This window comes from Pristiophorus japonicus, chromosome 3, assembly GCF_044704955.1.
Source record: "Pristiophorus japonicus isolate sPriJap1 chromosome 3, sPriJap1.hap1, whole genome shotgun sequence".
Taxonomy (NCBI): Eukaryota; Metazoa; Chordata; class Chondrichthyes; family Pristiophoridae; genus Pristiophorus; species Pristiophorus japonicus.
Window position 1 is genome coordinate 95,458,124 of NC_091979.1, and position 19,961 is coordinate 95,478,084.

Here is a 19,961-nt window from a genome sequence, read left to right on the forward strand (position 1 = left end):
ACAAAGGCAGTGAATCTGAGGAAAAGGAGGTATAATGAAGTGTGATGCCATGATTATCGGAGAGTGATGGGGGAGGAAAGTATTGTCAATAATGAGGTTGGAGGTGTGAGCAGAGACTAAGTATTCTTACTTTGACAACTCTTGTGAGGTTTCTAACTTCTTTTAGCATTGCAGCCATGTCCTGGGAGCTAAGCTCCTGGCATTGACCGCCTCTGTGATTTCTTCCCACTGGCGGTGGAGTTGTCGCCTGGATAGCTTTTTGCCATCTGGGGAGGGAAGAGGATTTCCCCCCTCCTATTCACCGCCTGGACCAGGTCTTCCAAAACAGCATTCGAGAACCTAAGTGACACGATCTGCAGGTCTAGCAGCCAAACTCTGTGTTCAGAAGAATACCTGCCTATCTGCAACCAGAGTGCATCTCCCCTTTGAGGTGCTGGCTGACTTTAAGTGATGTCAAAGACATTTCATTTCTGCCCCCCGCCCCCCCAAACAGGCATGTAGCCAATGAATAGCGTTGGCTGCACGCCTGACTCATTATAATAAACTCGCAGCATGAATGGGACTGCTTGGGACAACACTAACGGGTGGATGCTATGCGTGACCTGCTCCTTGTGTGCCCATTTTCTGGTGCGATGGAATTTCTACGTCAGTGTCTTTAATCCCTCCAGATGGAATCCATTATTGTACTCTGACCATTTGCATTATTGTTCCTGAAGTAGTTTTCCTCTTGTTTCTAATAATTTTGTTATTGATTGTGTGTTTATTTGGTACCATTTCCTCTATCCTTCGACAGCAAATAGGTTCATCTCGTGCATTTTCTGCCTTAGATTATAATAATGAGGGTATCTAGTGATTTTTAAATTAATCGTGTAAGTGCTTGCCACCTTGTAGTGCAATTACCTTTATTACATTTGCCTCCAGCTACATCCTTTGTTGAAACCTCCGGTGTTAAAATAAAATCTGAGCTGCTGAGCTATCCTAATTGGTTGCCACTCAGGTAGTCAAATTGCTGGAATCTTCATAGTGGGAGAGGGAATGTAAGGGAAACTTTTAGTGCGATCAAGTGGGATTTTAGGGACACTGTTATAAAATTATATTTATATTTTAGTCTGTGTATTTGTTTCTCTTCATAAGAAATGCAACAAGGCTGGTGGAGAATCATTGATCCAGAGGAGCTGAAGACTCTGTTTAAAGTACTTAATCTCAGGGGAATAAGAGAAAAGGCTTTGCAGAAACAACTTCAAAAGCACATGGATTACATCAGTCAGGCCTGCATCAAAAGTAAAGATGGTATGTAGTTAAAACACAGTTTCGTATGCATTTGAACAGTTTACTTATATAAATAGAATTTTTGTTTGACTTTTATCAAATTCATTGTCCTTGTTGAATGTTACACTGCCTGGATTGCATACTTTGCAGAATGCTAAATTTATAGTCGGAGATGGAATAGCAATAGAAGGATTTTAAGTAGTCAAAATTATTTCTCACTTAGTTGCAATATTTGAAGTAAGCGAAGATGATGAAGATAACCAGGTTACTGATGAAGCTGTGCATAACTGGTCAATTGAAGATCAAGCATTTGAAATTGATGTAGCCATTCTTCAGCAAGTTGAAGAACTGGAAAGGAAGGTGGCATCAGCAAGTCTGCAGATCAAGGTAGGGGACTATTTCAGGCATGTGTACTGTGAAAAATGGTCTAAAAACCTGCCTAAACTGATGAAAGCAAAAGGGTATCACATATATATAGTTAGGAATACAGGAAATAATGGTTAAAATTAAAAGTGAATAGGATGATATTTATAATTAAAGCCAGGTACGGCAGCGTAGTGGTTATGTTGCTGGACTGGTAACCCAGAGAACTGGACTAGCAATCCTGGGAACATGAGTTCAAATTCCACAATGGCAGTTTGGAAAATGTACTTCCATTTCAAAAATCTGTAAATATTTGCAAATCAGTAAAAGTGACTTAGTAGTCTTAGGCAGTCCCTCGTATCGAGGATGACCTGCTTCCACACCAAAAAGGGATGAGTTCACAGGTGTTTCGATGAGGGACCTGACATTCTAGGTCCTGAACTACATACTGAAGGGTGGAAGATGCCTGTGCATGGATTCTTTTAGATTCTTTTAACGTGGGGTGGCAGTTGCACACCAGCCACCACACGGGCTTGACAGAGCTAGGTCTTGGTCCAGTGGCAAGGGTTAACCAAGACGACTGGAGACCAAGCTCTGCTGCACGGACCTAGTGCGCACGCACGCTCCTACTATCCATCGATCGCATTGTGGGCTGGCTCGTGCTGCCCCTGGGCCCCTTACTCTCGCCTCTCCTGGGCCCCGATTTCTCACTGCTCCTCCGCCCCGATCAAAAATAGAGCAGTCAGAAATAGGACATCAATTAGTCTCCTCTTATCTTGAAGATATCAAATATCAACACTGTTATTTGAAATATCAAAATATTAAACTCCAGCCTAGAAAAGTGACGATGTAGCTGTTGGAATGTCGTAAAAAATCAACTGGTTCACTAATGTCCTTTAGGGAAGGAAACTTCCCCAGTCTGGCCTATATCTGACTCCAGTCCCACACCAACGTGGTTCACTCTTACCTGCACTCTGAAGTGGCCTAGCAAGCCACTCTGTTGTATTAAACTGCTAGAAAGTAAAGAAAGAATAAAACCGGACGGACCACTCGGCTGTGACCTAGGCATCGGATCAGAACAGCAACAAAGATACACCCAACACAGTCGACCCTGCAAAGTCCTCCTTACTGGTGCCAAAGTTGGGAGAGCTGTCCCACAGACTAATCAAGGTCCATCAGCACGATTGGCTTGGTAGTCCCACCTCTGACAGAGCTAGCCAAGTCCTGAAGGATGTAGCTGCCAGACTGAGCTTGCAGTGAGTCAACACGAAGGAATAACCCACTTGACTTCATCCTCCGTAACTTACCTATAACAGATGCATTTATCATGATAACATTGGTGACCACTGCACTGTCCTTGTGGAGACCGAGTCCCACCTTCACACAGGACACTCCATCGTGTCATGTGGCTCTACCAATTTACTGAGTGGGATAGATTAGTAACAGATCTGGCAGCTCGAAACTGGGCATCTGAGGCACTGTGGGCCATTAGCAGCAGCAGAATTGTATACCACCATGATCTGTAGCCTCATGGCCTGGAATATCCCTCACTCTTCTGTCACCATCAAGCTTGGTGACCAACCCTGGTTCATTGAGGAGTGTAGAAGCGCATGCCAGGAGCAGCACCAGTCGTACCTGGTGAAGCTACAACACAACACCGTGTGCACGCTAAACAGGGAAAGCAGCATGCTATATAAGAACATAAGAAATAGGAACAGGAGTAGGCCATACGGTCCCTCGAGCCTGTTCCGCCATTCAATAAGATCATGGCTGATCTGATCATGGACTCGGCTCCACTTCCCCGCCCGCTCCCCATAACCCTTTATCCCCTTATCGTTTAAGAAACTGTCTATTTCTTTCTAAAATTTATTCAACGTCCCAGTTTCCACAGCTCTCTGAGGCAGCAAATTCTACAGATTTACAATCCTCTGAGAGAAGAAATTTCTCCTCATCTCAGTTTTAAATGGGCGGCCCCTTATTCTAAGATTGTGCCCTCTAGTTCTAGTCTCCCCCATCAGTGGAAACATCCTCTTTGCATTCACCTTGTCAAGCCCCCTCTTATACGTTTTGATAAGATCACCTCTCATTCTTCTGAATTCCAATGAGTAGAGGCCCAACCTACTCAATCTTTCCTCGTAAATCAACCCCCTCATCTCCGGAATAAACCTCGTGAACCTTCTCCGAACTGCCTCCAAAGCAAGTATATCCTTTCGTAAATATGGAAACCAAAACTGCACGCAGTATTCCAGGTGTGGCCTCACCAATACCCTGTATAACTGCAGCAAGACTTCCTTGCTTTTATACTCCATCCCCTTTGCAATAAAGGTCAAGATACCATTGGCCTTCCTGATCACTTTCTGTACCTGCATACTATCCTTTTGTGTTTCATGCACAAGTACCCCCAGGTCCCGCTGTACTGCAGGACTTTGCAATCTTTCTCCATTTAAATAATGGCTTGCACTTTGATTTTTTTCTGCCAAAGTGCATGAGCTCACATTTTCCAACATTATACTTCGTCTGCCAAATTTTTGCCCACTCACTTAGCCTGTCTATGTCCTTTTGCAGATTTTTGGTGTCTTCCTCGCACATTGCGTTTCCTCCCATCTTTGTATCATCAGCAAACTTGGCTATGTTATACTCAGTCCCTTCTTCCAAGTTGTTAATATAGATTGTAAATAGTTGGGGTCCCAGCACTGATCCTTGCGGCACCCCACTAGTTACTGGTTGCCAACCCGAGAATGAACCATTTATCCCGACTCTCTTTTCTGTTAGTTAGCCAATCCTCTATCCATGCTAATATATTACCCTCAACCCCGTGAACTTTTATCTTGTGCAGTAACCTTTTATGTGGCACCTTGTCAAATGCCTTCTGGAAGTTCAAATACACTACATCCACTTGTTCCCCTTTTTCCACCCTGTTTATTACATCCTCAAAAGAATTCCAACAAATTTGTCAAACATGACTTCCCCTTCCCCGTCATAAATCCATGCTGACTCTGCCTGACCGAATTTTGCTTTTCCAAATGTCCTGCTACTGCTTCTTTAATAATGGACTCCAACATTTTTCCCAGTCACAGATGTTAGGCTAACTGGTCTATAGTTTCCTGATTTTTGTCTGCCTCCTTTTTAAATAGGGGTGTTATATTTGCAGTTTTCCAATCTGCTGGGACCTCCCCAGAATCAAGGGAATTTTGGTAAATTACAACCAATGCATCCACAATTCCTGCCACTACTTCTCTTAAGAGTTAAGCGATCTCACAGGGGAAGTAGGCTCCGTGAACATACCTATCCACAATGATGGTGGAGCCTAACACGTGAGTGTAAAAGACACGATTGACATATTTGCAACCATCTTCAGTCAGAAGGGCTGAGTGGATGATCCTTCTTGGCCTTCTGAGGTCTCCACTGTCACAGATACCAGTCTTCAGCCAATTTGATTCACTCTTCATAACATCAAAGTGCTGTACTCCAGAACTAACTGCACCCCTAGCTAAGTTGTTACAGTACAGCTACAACACTAGCATCTACCCGACGTTGCCAGGTATGTCCTATTCATAAAATAGAGGACAAATCCACCCTAGCTAATTACCACCTGATCAATCATCAGCAAAGTGATGGAAGGAGCAGTTGACATTGTTATCAAATGGCACTTCACCACTAAACTGCTTACTGATACTTATTTTGGGTTCTGACTCCAGATCTCATTACAGCCTTAGTCCAAACATGGACACCAGCTTAATTCCATAGGTGAGGCGAGAGTGACTACCCTTGACATCAAGGCAGCATTTGACAGAATCTGACACCAAGGAGTCCTAGTAAAACTCAATGGTAATCAGGGGGCAAACTCTCCAGTCGCAGGCATCATAACTCGCACATAGGAAGATGGTTGTCGTTGTTGGAGGTCAGTTATCTCAGCCCCTGCATATCGCTGCAGGAGTTCCTCAATGCACTGTCCTAGGCCCAACGATCCCAGCTAAAAGTTTGCATGGCTATGGGGAAAGAGCTAGGGAATGGGATTAATTGGCTAGCTCTTTCAAAAAGCAGGCACAGGCATGATGAGTTGAATGGCTTCCTTTGTTGCTGTATTGTATGATTCAATGACCTTCCCTCCATCATAAGGTCAGAAATGCGGTTGTTTTACTGATATGTGAACAATGAAATTTAACTGATAAGCAGCAGATAACATTCGTACCATATACATGCAAGACACTGACCATTTCCAACATGATGTAAACTAAATAGTACAATTTTAAAGCTGGTGCAGGAACAGAGAGACCTGGATGTTCACGTACACAAACCTTTGAAGGTGACAGGACAAGTTGATATGGCTGTGAACAAAACATATGAGATCATTGGCTCTATAAATAGAGGCATATACAACAGCCAAGGAACTTATGCTAAATCTTTATAAATCACTAATTAAGCCTCAGTTGAAGTATTGTGTCCAATTATGGGCACCATAATCTTGGCCTTGCAGAGGGTGCATAGGAGATTTACTAGAATGATACTAAGGGTGAGGGAGTTCAGTTATGTGGAAAGACTAGAGAAACTAGGATTGTCATCCTTAGAGCAGAGAAGGTTAAAGAGATATTTAATAGAGGTGTTCAAAATTATGAAGGGTTTTAATTGAGTAAATAAGGAGAATCTGTTTGCAGTGGCAGGAGGTTCAGTAACCAGAGGACACAGATTTATGGTAATTGACAAAAGAAACCGGGGAGATGAGGAATTTATTTTTACACAGAGTTGTTATGATTGTGAATGCACTGCCTTCCCTGCCTCATAGTTATATAACCTACCTACACTAATTTTCCAGGCGTTTACATGACTACCTGAGGGCTTACAGCACCTGTAGAATTGTACCTCCCTGTATGATTGCATTCAGGAGAAAAAACTTCAAAAAGAAAAATATATTTGAAGAAAAATGAAGCTAACTTTTTTTTCTTATACAGGGCTGGATTTGTCCAGAGCCTGCTTCAGACAGAGATGATCTGGTCTACTATGAACACAAACCTTTTGAAACGGAACAGACTGATGGAGATCACACTGGAGAAGAGGATGAGGAAAATAACAGAAATATAGAACGGCGAGATGGCAACCCTCTAGATATAGCTGTAACGAGGCTGGCTGATTTGGAGAAGAACATAGAGAGAAGGTATCTGAAGAGCCCCTTAAGTACCACCATTCAGATCAAACTGGATAATGTGGGCACAGTTACAGTTCCTGCTCCTGCACCATCCAATACTGGTGATGGTGATGGGTAGGTTATCGAGATTAACTTGGAAAATTATTGTGCTTTTCTGCTAATTGGAGCCTTTTTTCTTGCCTGTTTCCCCCTTGTTCTTGTGTGTGTGTGATCCATGTGGATCATCCTTATCTGCATGGTGCTTTGTAGAGACTTCTTTTACTGTGGATGTTTTTGTCTGCAGGAATGTCCTACGTCATATTGGTCCTATATTAGCTTTAAGGCATGTTGCCACAATACTATAGGGGAATTCAAATGCCTAAACGTTATATCAATTCTTTACTGGCTGTGCACACTGCTGTTTAAAAACTGGTTGGCTTTGTGATATTTATGTACTTGACACTATAATGTAAACTGCATTAATGATTTTTTTTTAACCATTAGTTTCTTTTTGCTTTCAACAGAAGTGAAGAAGACATTGCCCCTGGATTGAAAATGTGGCGTAAAGCTTTGTCTCGAGCTCACAATGCTGCTCAGGTAGCAATGTGCCTTCAACAATTAGAGAAGGCAATAGCATGGGAGAAATCAATCATGAAAGTTGTAAGTACCGATTTTTCTTTCTATTACCATGTCCATTTAATTTAAGTCATTACATTTTCTTAATTTCTCCCATTATATACAAATATAAACACATGCAACATGCTTCTTTCAAACAGTGGGATGAGACAGTTTAGAACAGAGACTTCTCAGCAGTCAGTGCATGATGCTCAGCTCGCGGGTGTAGTTTTGTTGAGTGGAACTGATTCTGCAAGTTTCTCCTCCTCCCTTACATCCCCTCCTTCAAAAAACGCCATGTAATAAGCTAGCAAACAGCTAAGAAAACTTACTCATTCAGGGGAAAACAGTTTAAAGAATCCTTGGTATTCCAAATGGACAGACAAAATTGAAGTTCCAGCCCAGTTACACAGACCAGGCAATTGATGAAGAATTATTTTGTTATGTCTTATTTTTATTATTTAGCAAAATGCTATAAGGTAACTGCTGAGTTGTCTACTCAATACTGGACTATTCCAGTAGCACTGTAATATAGTTACATGATTTCTTGATCAAATTTAATCAAATCTTTTTTCTGCCACTTTTATCAGTATTGCCAGATATGTCGAAAAGGAGATAACGAAGAATTGCTTCTACTTTGTGATGGTTGTGACAAGGGATGCCATACTTACTGCCACAGACCCAAGATTACCACAATTCCAGATGGTGACTGGTTTTGTCCTGCCTGCATCGCTAAGGTAATATAATCTGGAAGTCCAAATCTGTACAGTTCATAATAGATGTTTGTATAATATTTTATAATGTCTAACATTTGTCAACTGTTAAAATAGTACATGCAAATATTATGGTGTAACTTCGCTTTATGAGATGGATTGCGGATGTGTTGGTAGCATTGAAGCTGCTATATTTCGCTGCACTGAACTTTCAAATCTGTACTGTTAGGATAGAAATGTTAGTAGCTGGCATGGCCATATTGTGTTTTACTTTTTAAAACCATATTTGCAATATTTAGCTATTGGTTTAACAGATTTTATTTATTTATATTATCTACTTTTCGTGTGTTGATTTTACTACCAACCTTCTGTGCTTCCAAATCTGAAGAGAACATTTTAAGCTACAATATGCTTGGGTGAGTTTTGGTGGCTACAAAACTTTCACTATTGGCAACAGTGGTAAAGCAAGTTTGGAAGAACAGATGATAGAAAATAATGAAATCAGTAAATGGAATGAAAGTAATAGAAATACTTTGTTCATTTGCACTAGCTTTTTGTACTGTGCATCAAGATTTTTTTCTTGCTTTACTTCCAATCCCTACTTCTCTTCAGTTCCTTCCTTTTTCGATGGAATCCATGTTCTCATGTTAGAAAAGCATAGTTCTAATTTGACAGTAATCCTCAAAGTCTGTCAACTTTCTCATCCATGCACCATTCATTCACTGGAAATTTTCAACAGAAACTGAACCTTTGCATTCATAATTTGTGCATTTACATACTGTCCTTGTTTAGTATGTAGCGAGGGAGTAAGATCAGTAATTTGATTCCCATTACTGAAACACTGGCAGCTAGGAGTTTGAAAACCTAATTGGAGTTTCTTAACCATAAACCTTCAGTAGTTTGAGATCCAAAGTCATTCTTCTATTTGCCTTTATGTCATGTAATCTTTGTAATAAGTTCTTTCCACCAAATAAAGGAAGGCTTTTTGTCAGACTTGACAGATGTCTTGTGCTTATATTTCTATTAACTTTAGCTGTATTTTGAAACACAATATAAATTTAAAACTAAAACACAATTGGAGAAGGGAACTCACTCGTGCTATTCTATAAACATTAGAAGATCTGCAAAGCAGCTATTTGAAGTGATGTACAAGACTTCACTGGGTTATCTTCAGTTTAGCTAATCTAAAATTAGACTGCCTGCTTCCCAAATGCGTTGGTTCACAAAATTAGTTGGACTGTTTCAAAAGCAGAATACTCATCCTGGGTAAAGTGACTTAGCTAGCTTGAAACAATCACAGTGAGCGTATTATTTGAGCGAGCTTGGGTAAAACTGTACAATCTTCCATTTAGTGCATACTGTAGTTCTGAATAGATACTCAGGGCGAAATTCCCCAGTGCCCATTGTTGGTGGTATTTCTCCAGCGACTTGAGCTGTCTACTGTATATGGTCCATGTTTCTGAGCCATACAGGAGGGCGGGCATTACTACAGCCCTGTAAACCATGAGCTTGGTGACAGTTTTTAGGGCCTGGTCTTCAAACACTCTCTTCCTCAGGCAGCCGAAGGCTGCACTGGCGCACTGGAGACGGTGTTGGATCTCGTCGTCAATGCTTGCTCTTGTTGATAGGAGGCTCCTGAGATAAGGGAAGTGTTCCACGATGTCCATGGCTGCGCCATGGATCTTGATGACTGGGGGGCAGTGCTGTGCGGCGAGGACAGGCTGGTGGAGGACCTTTGTCTTACTAATGTTTAGCGGAAGGCCCATGCTTTCGTATGCCTCAGTAAATACGTCGACTATGTCCTGGAGTTCAGCCTCTGTATGTGCGCAGACGCAGGCGTCGTCCGCGTACTGTAGCTCGATGACAGAGGTTGGGGTGGTTTTGGACCTGGCCTGGAGACGGCGAAGTTTGAACAGGTTCCCATTGGTTCTGTAGTTTAGTTCCACTCCAGCGAGGAGCTTGTCAACTGTGATGTGGAGCATGGCAGCGAGGAAAATCGAGAAGAGGGTTGGTGCAATGACGCAGCTCTGCTTGACCCCGGTCCGGACGTGGATTGGGGCTGTGATGGATCCGTCGGTAAGGATCACGGCCTGCATGTCGTCATTGAGCAGGCGGAGGATGGTGACTTACTTTTGGAGGCATCCAAAACGGAGGAGGATGCTCCTTAGACCCTCGCGGTTGACAGTGTCAAAGGCCTTTGTAAAGTCGAAGAAGGCCATGTATAAGGGCTGGCGCTGTTCCCTGCATTTTTCCTACAGCTGTCGCGCTGCAAAAATCATGTCCGCTTTGCCCACAGGGGACAAAATCCGCACTGTGACTCGAGAAGCTCCACGGCCACAGGGAAAAGACGGTTGCAGATGACACTAGCGACGACTTTCCCAGTGGCTGATAGCAGGGAGATTCCTTAGTTGCCGCAGTCCGACTTGTCCCCTTTTTTAAAGATGGTCACGATCACTGCATCTCTAAGATCTCCTGGCATGCTCTCCTCCCTCCAGATGAGAGAGATGAGGTCATGTATTCGCGCCAACAGTGCCTCTCCGCCATACTGGAATCCAGAGCCATTATGGCAGCAGTCTGAGTATGCATAACAGCAAGCTGACCTTGTATGACAGCAGTCTGAGCTTCCACTGCATCGCTTAGATGTTGGGTGGCTGCTGCTTGTGCTGCAATGGAAGCTGAGACATCGACTATCGGATGCTGCACCATGGTTGGAATTGGCGACCAGTTGTATGCTGGAAAGGATGGGCTCCAAGTTCTGCGCAAAGTTCTGTATCAAGTTGGTGCCGGCCTCCTCCAGGTTCCTTGACATTGCACACAGGCTTTCTGACAGGCTTCCCAATGCACCAAGCATTTCATTGTGCATACCCATCAGCCTTCTTCTGTAGCCTGCCCCGTCGAAGTGCTCATCTGTGACTTCTACAACAGAACTTGTGTGCAACCTCGCTCTTTGGCAAGCTGACAACTACGCTATCCATGCCTCCTGCCCTGGCTGCAGGCCACTCATGCCCAGTGCCTCACTACGTGCAGATTCCGCCTCGATGCTATCCTCTAAATTTCATGCAGTGTCAGTATCTGAGCTGGTAACATACAAACATAGAAAATAGGTGCAGGAGTAGGCCATTCGGCCCTTCGAGCCTGCACCACCATTCAATAAGATCATGGCTGATCATTCCCTCAGTATCCTTTTCCTGCTTTCTCTCCATACCCCTTGATCCCCCTAGCCGTAAGGGCCATATCTAACTCCCTCTTGAATCTATCCAATGAACTGACATCAACAACTCTCTACGGCAGGGAATTCCACAGGTTAACAACTCTGAGTGAAGAAGTTTCTCCTCATCTCAGTCCTAAATGGCCTACCCCTTATCCTAAGACTGTGTCCCCTGGTTCTGGACTTCCCCAACAACGGGAACATTCTTCCCGCATCTTACTTGTCCAGTCCCGTCAGAATCTTATATGTTTCTATGAGATCCCCTCTCATCCTTTTAAACTCCAGTGTATAAAGGCCCAGTTGATCCAGTCTCTCCTCATATGTCAATCCAGCTATCCCAGGAATCAGTCTGGTGAACCTTCACTGCACTCCCTCAATAGCAAGAATGTTCTTCCTCAGATTAGGAGACCAAAACTGAACACAATATTCCAGGTGAGGCCTCACCAAGGCCCTGTACAACTGCATTAAGACCTCCCTGTTCCTATACTCAAATCCCCTAGCTATGAAGGCCAACATACCATTTGCCGCCTTAACCGCCTGCTGTACCTGCATGCCAACCTTCAATGACTGATGTACCATGACACCCAGGTCTCGTTGCACCTCCCCTTTTCCTAATCTGCCGCCATTCAGATAATAATCTGCCTTTGTGTTTTTGCCCCCAAAGTGGATAACCTCACATTTATCCACATTATACTGCATTTGTCATACATTTGCCCACTCATCTAACCTGTCCAAGTCACCCTGCAGCCTCTTGGCGTCCTCCTCACAGCTCACACCGCCACCCAGTTTAGTGTCATCTGCAAACTTGGAGATATTACACTCAATTCCGTCATCTAAATCATTAATGTATATTGTAAAGAGCTGGGGTCCCAGTACTGTGCCCTGTGGCACTCCACTAGTCACTGTCTGCCATTCTGAAAAGGACCCGTTTATTCCGACTCTCTGCTTCCTGCTTGCCAACCAGGTCTCTATCCACGTCAGTATATACCATGTGTTTTGATCTTGTACACCAAGCTCTTATGTGGTACCTTGTCAAAGGCCTTTTGAAAGTCCAAATACACCATATTCACTTGTTCTCCCTTGTCCACTCTACTAGTTACATCCTCAAAAAATTCCATAAGATTTGTCAAGCATGATTTCCCTTTCATAAATCCATGCTGACTTGAACCGATCCTGTCACTGCTTTCCCAGATGCGCTGCTATTTCATCCTTAATAATTGATTCCAACATTTTCCCCACTACTGATGTCAGGCTAACCAGTCTATAATTACCCGTTTTCTCTCTCCCTCCCTTTTTAAAAAGTGGTGTTACATTAGCTACCCTCCAGTCCATAGGAACTGATCCAGAGTTGATAGACTGTTGGAAAATGATCACCAATGCATCCACTATTTCTAGGACCACTTCCTTAAGTAGCTGCAAGTGTGAAATTGAGTGACAGTGTTTCTTCATCATCACTGTCTTCTTGCATTTCCATCTGTTGCTCTCCCACCACTAGCTGACCGGGTTGCATTTCTTGGGTATCTGAAAGGAGAAAAGCACAAGAGCAAAGTTGTGGAGAGGGGAGCAGCGGAAAGCAAGAGGTGCATGTTTACACCGTCTGCTTGTAAATCAGATGAAATTGTGGGATATGGGGAAACTGGTTTTGAGAGGGAGGATCAGGTATGAGGATACTGTCATCTTCGATGGTGTCAGCCCCACTGCTGGCCACAGCCTCAGCAATGGCTCTTCCAATGATGGCGAACACCATCTCCTCTGGGAATGAGGACATGCAGGCACACCTTCCCTGCCAGTTCGGTCTTGCTGCCTTCGGTTGTGCACCACCCTGTCTTACAAGAGAGAGAGAAGTGTGTCAGTGAGTGTGGTGCAATCTGTTTGGGTGATGTTGCTGTCATGGTTGAATCGGTGGCAGTGTGTGCAAGCTCTGAGATATGGGTGTAAGGCTTGCAGCAGTGCTAAGAATGTAAGGGTGAGGTGAAGCTATGAATGTTAGTTATCAGTCCTGATTGATAGAGGTTGTTGGTAGATAGTGATGGGGGTGTGGTGTATTGTGCAATTGCTGAGACTAGTGGTGCAGTGGGATATGGCATTTCAAATTGCATTGACTGACCTTGACCACTCGTGAGGTCACTGAATTTTTACCAGCACTGCATCCAGGTCCTCAGGGCTTGACTCCTGGCATTGACCGCCATGCCTATCTACTCCCACTGTCTTCTGAGCGTTTGTCTGGAGGGTCTTCTAGGGCCCTGATAGATGCAGCACATTTCTCCTCTTTTCTACCTCCTCCACGAAGGCCTCCAGTGCAGTGTCAGAAAACTTTGGAGCCCATTCCTCTCATATTATGCCATTATTGAGTGTTTCCCAGGCCAGAATCTGTTGTACAACTTCTATCACCTGCTCCAGCCACACCACTCCTCCCCTTGAAAACGCTCAGAAGACAGTGGGAGTAGATAGGCATGGCAGTCAATGCCAGGAGTCAAGCTTCGAGGACCTGGATGCAGTGCTAGTAAAAATTCAGTGACCTTACAAGTGTTCAAGGTCAGTCAATGCAATTTGAAATGCCACATCCCACTGCACCACTAGCCTCAGCAATTGCACAATACACCACACCCCCATCACTCATCTACCAACAACCTCTATCAATCAGGACTGATAACCAACATTCATAGCTTCACCTCACCCTTACAGTGGTGCTAACCTCTCACGATTTTGAGCCCCCTACTGATGTGTGCAGCCAATCAATAGTGTTGGCTGCACACATACATTCATGGAAATGAGCGCACAGCACGAAGTTGGCATGCTGCCTGCATCACATTGAACAGGTGCGAGTTAATTGTGTATCGTGATCCCCATGCGCGTTTTTGGGGGCTATCAAATTTAGCCCCCCCGTGGTTTAGGATCATAGAACCAGATCATAGGTCCACATTCCTGCTGTCCCTGCAGTTGTATCCCACAATATTCATGCCCAATTTTAGCTTGAAGAAATCTAAACTACTTGCCCCTACAATCTCGCTTGGTAAGTTCTTCCACAAAACTATTAGAGTAATATTTATACATCCTGCCTGAATCTACCACTTCCCCAATCCATACTCATGTACCCTTGTTCTGCTGTCTCATAGCAATACAATTAGTGCTGACTGGTCCCCTCCATCCTTGATTTGAAAACTTAAATTATATCCCTTGAACTTCCTTCTCTCCAATGAGAAGAGTCACATTCTTTCAGTCTATCCTTGTTTTTTTTTTCTTTAGCTCCTTTCATTTCATCTAGATTTTCTCTATGTTTTCTAGCTCGTCTTCATTGTAGATTCCAGAACTGCGTATTATACTATAGGTGGGACCCGACCAATACACTGTATAATAACATTATTTCCATTAATCTACACTCTATTACTTTTTTATGCAACATAACATCTAATTAACTTTTTTGCAATCATCAGACAGTGATGTTTATTGGACAGTATTTTCCTATTTATTCTGTAATCCCTTTTCCCGGTCTGTATCTCTAAATTCATGACTTTACATTAAATTGCAACTGCCAATTGTCCACCCACTTTCCTAAATAGTCTCAAGTCCTCTTGCAGTTTGTCCCCATCACCACCATATTAACCACGCCTGTTATTTTTATGTCCTTTGAGATGAAGCTATCAGTACTTTCTTCCAGATCATTTATGAAAATGTTGAAATGTCAGGTGCAGCACAAAGCTCACCCATCACATCCCTCCATCCAGAACACTTCTCATTCATACACTCTGTGAATCACAATAAAATCGCTCTCAGCAATATTGGGGGGAATTTTAACCCACAAAAATAGGCGGGTTTGGGTCGGGTAGGATTTTTAAAAATCTGAATCCCGACCCTAGCCTGCCCTCTTCCAATTTTAACACAGGCAGGGCGAGAGTGGGCAACCAACCTGCTCGTAGCAGGCGGGTTAGCAATTTACATATTATAATGAGGCTGCGTGCCTCCGATATAACCACGATTTTAAATTCAATCATGGTCGACCAAGTTTTCTGGGCCTCAGGAAACCCAACGGCTAAAGGGAGGCGAGGACTGCTGGATCCAAGAGGTAAGTGCCTTTCCACTTACCTGCTGGATCCAGTCTACCTACTTCACCAATCCCCCGCGATCAGGCACCACCCTCCCAAACCTTCCGATCTCCTGCATGACCTTTGATCTTCTCCAATTCCGGACTCCGATCTTCCTTTCTGCTGTTAAATTCAGCAGGACTTGAGGGAAGCCTGTTTTTCCAGATTTTCTGACCTCAAACCAGACCTTCCCCACACCAACACTTCCACCCTGCCTCCGAGTTATTATCCAGCCCATTATGTCTTCTAATTCAAGTACATTGCTCTTCATCTCCCCAAGTTCTCCACTAAAGTCCTTGATAATTAAATGTAGAATTTTCTTTGGTACTGACATATTATGCAGATCCTGAACATGCATATTAAAACATGGTGAAATTGGGGCCTGATGAAGTTCTCACTTCTGTATTATTGGATGCAGTTCAGGTCATTTTCAGACTACTTATTTCAATGGACTGAATTTCCAGTACATGCTGGCAGAAAGAAAGCTTCCTCACCAACCGTGTTTAGTCTGTTATTTCAAAATTGTTACATTTGACAATAATTAAACTATTTAGCTAATATTGCAAATTTTAACAAAATGACAATTTGTAATTTTTGCTATTCTAATTTCTCTGACGATGTCCAATATCTCCTTTCGGTAGGCAAGTGGTCAGTCTCCACGGAGTAAAAAATTTCTAAATCGTCCAAGGAAGAATTTTGAGCAGAAGAAGGGCAGGAGGTTATCTGGAGCCGGTGTTAGTGATGATGAGGAGACAGCTAGTACAAGCAGTACCCCAAAGAAGGGAAGTAAAGAGTCAAAAAAACGAAAAGTGGATGACAGCCCATCTGTGAACTCACCTAGGCTAGAGGGTTCATCACCTACCAAGAAGTGGAAAACAATAAAAGATAATAGCAAGGATTTGGCTTTGTGCAGGTATGAATTGGACTTCCAAATGTATAAGTACACTTAATATAAATAGTGAACTTGATCTTTTCTTAAATTTAAAAACAAAAAATGCTGGAAACATTTATTTGGTTAAGTGGAGAAGGCTCCAGTAGCTCGAGTATGGTGGAAGAAAAAGGCAGGCGACAGCAGTGATGCAAACCATCTATTGGCCGTGTACCAATAAGGGATTCCCATCCCAAGCTCTATTCTCAAGTGCTGATGCACCCATCCTACATTACTTGCTGTCTAAGAGAAAGTGGTAAAGATCTAAAGAGGGCTGTAAAGTGCGTAGTAGAAACAAAAGAGATGCTATTCCTCCAGCTTGCATGGACCAGTGTATCATGGCGGGAACGAATACTGAGGGGAGGGAGGGGATGTGTCTGGTGGTGAAATCGTATTGGAGGTGGTGGAAATGATGCTTGATTCATCGAATTCTGAGGCTGTTGAGTGTTGGTGGAGAAGTGCAGGAAATGGGGTACTCTAGCATAGTTCTGGGAGGAAGCGGTGAGGGTAAAGCTACAGGAAATAATAGAGATACGGTCAAGCAGCAAACGTGAGGATTGGGAGAAATTTAGAATTCAGCAGAGGAGGACAAAGGGTTTAATTAGGAGGGGGAAAATAGAGTATGAGAGGAAGCTTGCAGGGAACTTAAAAACTGACTGCAAAAGCTTCTATAGATATGTGAAGAGAAAAAGGTTAGTGAAGAGAAAAAGGTTAGTGAAGACAAACGTAGGTCCCTTGCAGTTAGAATCAGGTGAATTTATAATGGTGAACAAAGAAATGGCAGACCAATTGAACAAATACTTTGCTTCTCTCTTCACTAAGGAAGACACAAATAACCTTCCGGAAATATTAGGGGTCCGAGGGTCTAGCGAGAAGAAGGAACTGAAGGAAATCCTTATTAGTCTGGAAACTGTGTTAGGGAAATTGATGGGATTGAAGGTCGATAAATCCCTAGGGCCTGAGTATTTAAGGAAGTGGCCCTAGAAATAGTGGATACATTGGTGATCATGTTTCAACATTCTATTGACTCTGGATCAGTTCTTATGGACTGGAGGGTAGCTAATGTAACCCCACTTTTTAAAAAAAGGAGAGAGCAAACAGAGAATTATAGACAGGTTAGCCTTACATCGGTAATGGGGAAAATGTTGGAATCAGTTATTAAAGATGAAATAGCAGAGCATTTGGAAAGCAGTGATAGGATCGGTCCAAGTCAGCATGGATTTATGAAAGGGAAATCATGCTTGACAAATCTTCTAGAATTTTTTGAGGATGTAACTAGTAGAGTGGACAAGGGGGAACCAGTGGATGTGGTGTATTTCGACTTTCAAAAGGCTTTGACAAAGTCCCACAAGAGATTGGTGTGCAAAATTAAAGCACCATGGGCCCAAGTTTCCGCCCTCTGTAAAAACAGCACACCTCCATAAGGTGCGCTGACTTTCTAGAATAAAAAGGGCACCAAAATCTTAGCTTGTGATTCTCCGGTCTCCTCAGAATGTCTTCGTGCTTGGCGTGGCGCAGCCCAAGGGGTCGGGTTGGAGCCAGGTCCCGGCGCTGAAAACAGTGCCGGGACCTCTGCACATGCACGCTAGAGCGTGCGCGCATGTGCAGTAGCTCCTCGCCCCCGTGGCTGTGTGGGAGGGGTCCGAGCCCTGGCCGAATGTGCTCCCCGGGCAAAGATCGGGACTCATGCCTCACTCCCTCCCGTTCAGCTCCCTCTCCTCCTCCTATTCAGTCTCTTCCCCCACCCCCCCGCTCCCATTCAGCCCTTCCCCTTCCTCTTTCCCCCTCCTCTACCCCTCTCCCTCCACGCTGTCAGTGGGGCCCGCCCGCCCGGCATCTCGCTGGGGGCGGGCCCCCCCGAAGTGTCGGCGCCACAGCTTCTTCGGCGGCAGCAGGACCCATTTAGCATCCTTCCCCCCCCCCACAGTTCAGCATCTCCCCCCACCCCCCCCACCGTTCAGCATCTCCCTCCCTCCCGTTCAGCCTCCCCCTTCCTCCCGTTCAGCCTCCCCCTTTCAGCCTCTCCCCTCCTGTTCAGCCTCACCCCTCCTGTTCAGCCTCACCCCTCCCTCCCGTTCAGCCTCACCCCTGCCTCACACCCTCCCTCCCGTTCAGCCTCCTTCCCGTCCAGCCTTCCCCCTCCTTCCCGTCCAGCCTTCCCCCTCCTTCCCGTCCAGCCTTCCCCCTCCTTCCCGTCCAGCCTTCCCCCTCCTTCCCGTCCAGCCTTCCCCCTCCCCCTCCCGTCCAGCCTTCCCCCTCCCTCCCGTCCAGCCTTCCCCCTCCCTCCCGTCCAGCCTTCCCCCGTCCTCCCGTCCAGCCTTCCCCCGTCCCTCCCGTCCAGCCTTCCCCCGTCCCTCCCGTCCAGCCTTCCACCTTCCCCTCCCGTCCAGCCTTCCCCCGTCCCTCCCGTCCAGCCTTCCCCGTCCCGCCCGTCCAGCCTTCCCCCGTCCCTCCCGTCCAGCCTTACCCCGCCCTCCCGTCCAGCCTTCCCCCCCGTCCCTCCCGTCCAGCCTTCCCCCTCCCTCCCTCCAGCCTTCCCCCGTCCCTCCCGTCCAGCCTTACCCCGTCCCTCCTCCTCCCGTTCAGCCCATACCTCCCTCCCCTTCCCCTCCTCTCTCTCTCCTCTTCCCCCCCCTCCCCTCCCTCTCCTCCCTCTCCTCCCTCTCCTCTTCCCCCCCTCCCCTCCCCCCTCCTCTTCCCCCCCCCCCTCTCCTCCCTCTCCTCTTCCCCCCCCCCCTCTCCTCTTTCCCCCCCCCCCTCCCTCTCCTCTTCCCTCCCCTCCCCCTCCTTCCCCCCCCCCTCCCCTCCCCCTCCCCTCCCCCTCCTCCCCTCCCCTCCTCTTCCCCCTCCCCCTCCCCTCCCTCTCCTCTTCACCCCCCTCCCCTCCCTCTCCTCTTCCACACCCCCTCCCCTCCCTCTCCTCTTCACCCCACTCCCCTCCCTCTCCTCTTCCACCCCCCTCCCCTCCCTCTCCTCTTCTCCCCCCTCCCCTCCCTCTCCTCTTCCCCCTCCCCTCCCTCCCTCCCTCTCCTCTTTCCCCCCCCTCCCCTCCCTCTCCTCTTCCCCCCCTCCCTCCCTCTCCTCTTCCCCCCTCCCCTCTTCCCCCCTCCCCTCCCTCTCCTCTTCCCCCCCTCCCCTCCCTCTCCTCTTCCCCCCCTCCCCTCTTCCCCCCCCTCCCCTCCCTCTCCTCTTCCCCCCCTCCCCTCCCTCTCCTCTTCCCCCCCTCCCCTCCCTCTCCTCTTCCCCCCCTCTCCCCCTCCCTCTCCTCTTCCCCCCCTCCCCTCCCTCTCCTCTTCCCCCCTCCTCCCCTCCCTCTCCTCTTCCCCCCCTCCCCTCCCTCTCCTCTTCCCCCCCCTCCCCTCCCTCTCCTCTTCCCCCCCTCCCCTCCCTCCCTCTTCCCCCCCCTCCCCTCTCCCCCCCTCCCCTCCCTCTCCTCTTCCCCCTCCCCTCCCTCTCCTCTTCCCCCTCCCCCTCCCTCTCCTCTTCCCCCTCCCCTCCCTCTCCTCTTCCCCCTCCCCTCCCTCTCCTCTTCCCCCTCCCCCTCCTCTTCCCCCTCCCCTCCTCTTCCCCTCCCCTCCCTCTCCTCTTCCCTCCTCCCTCCTCCCTCCCCTCTCCTCTTCCCCCCCTCCCCTCCCTCTCCTCTTCCCCCCCTCCCCCTCCC

General features: G+C 46.2%; 1 protein-coding gene across 11 annotated transcripts in view; it reads left to right on the plus strand.

The window, feature by feature from the left end:
- The window catches only part of LOC139259802 (bromodomain adjacent to zinc finger domain protein 2B-like), a 441,395-nt gene that overhangs the window by 413,916 nt on the left and 7,518 nt on the right, over nt 1-19,961 (plus strand). For 8 of the 11 annotated variants that reach the window (XM_070875573.1, XM_070875574.1, XM_070875572.1 and 5 more), the window contains 6 exons: nt 1,135-1,290; nt 1,493-1,656; nt 6,582-6,889; nt 7,279-7,414; nt 7,960-8,106; nt 16,014-16,285. In XM_070875573.1, coding sequence (XP_070731674.1) covers nt 1,135-1,290; nt 1,493-1,656; nt 6,582-6,889; nt 7,279-7,414; nt 7,960-8,106; nt 16,014-16,285 — 1,183 coding nt within the window. The remainder of the gene's footprint in view (nt 1-1,134; nt 1,291-1,492; nt 1,657-6,581; nt 6,890-7,278; nt 7,415-7,959; nt 8,107-16,013; nt 16,286-19,961) is intronic. The other 3 variants (XM_070875579.1, XM_070875581.1, XM_070875583.1) reach the window with 2 other exon arrangements.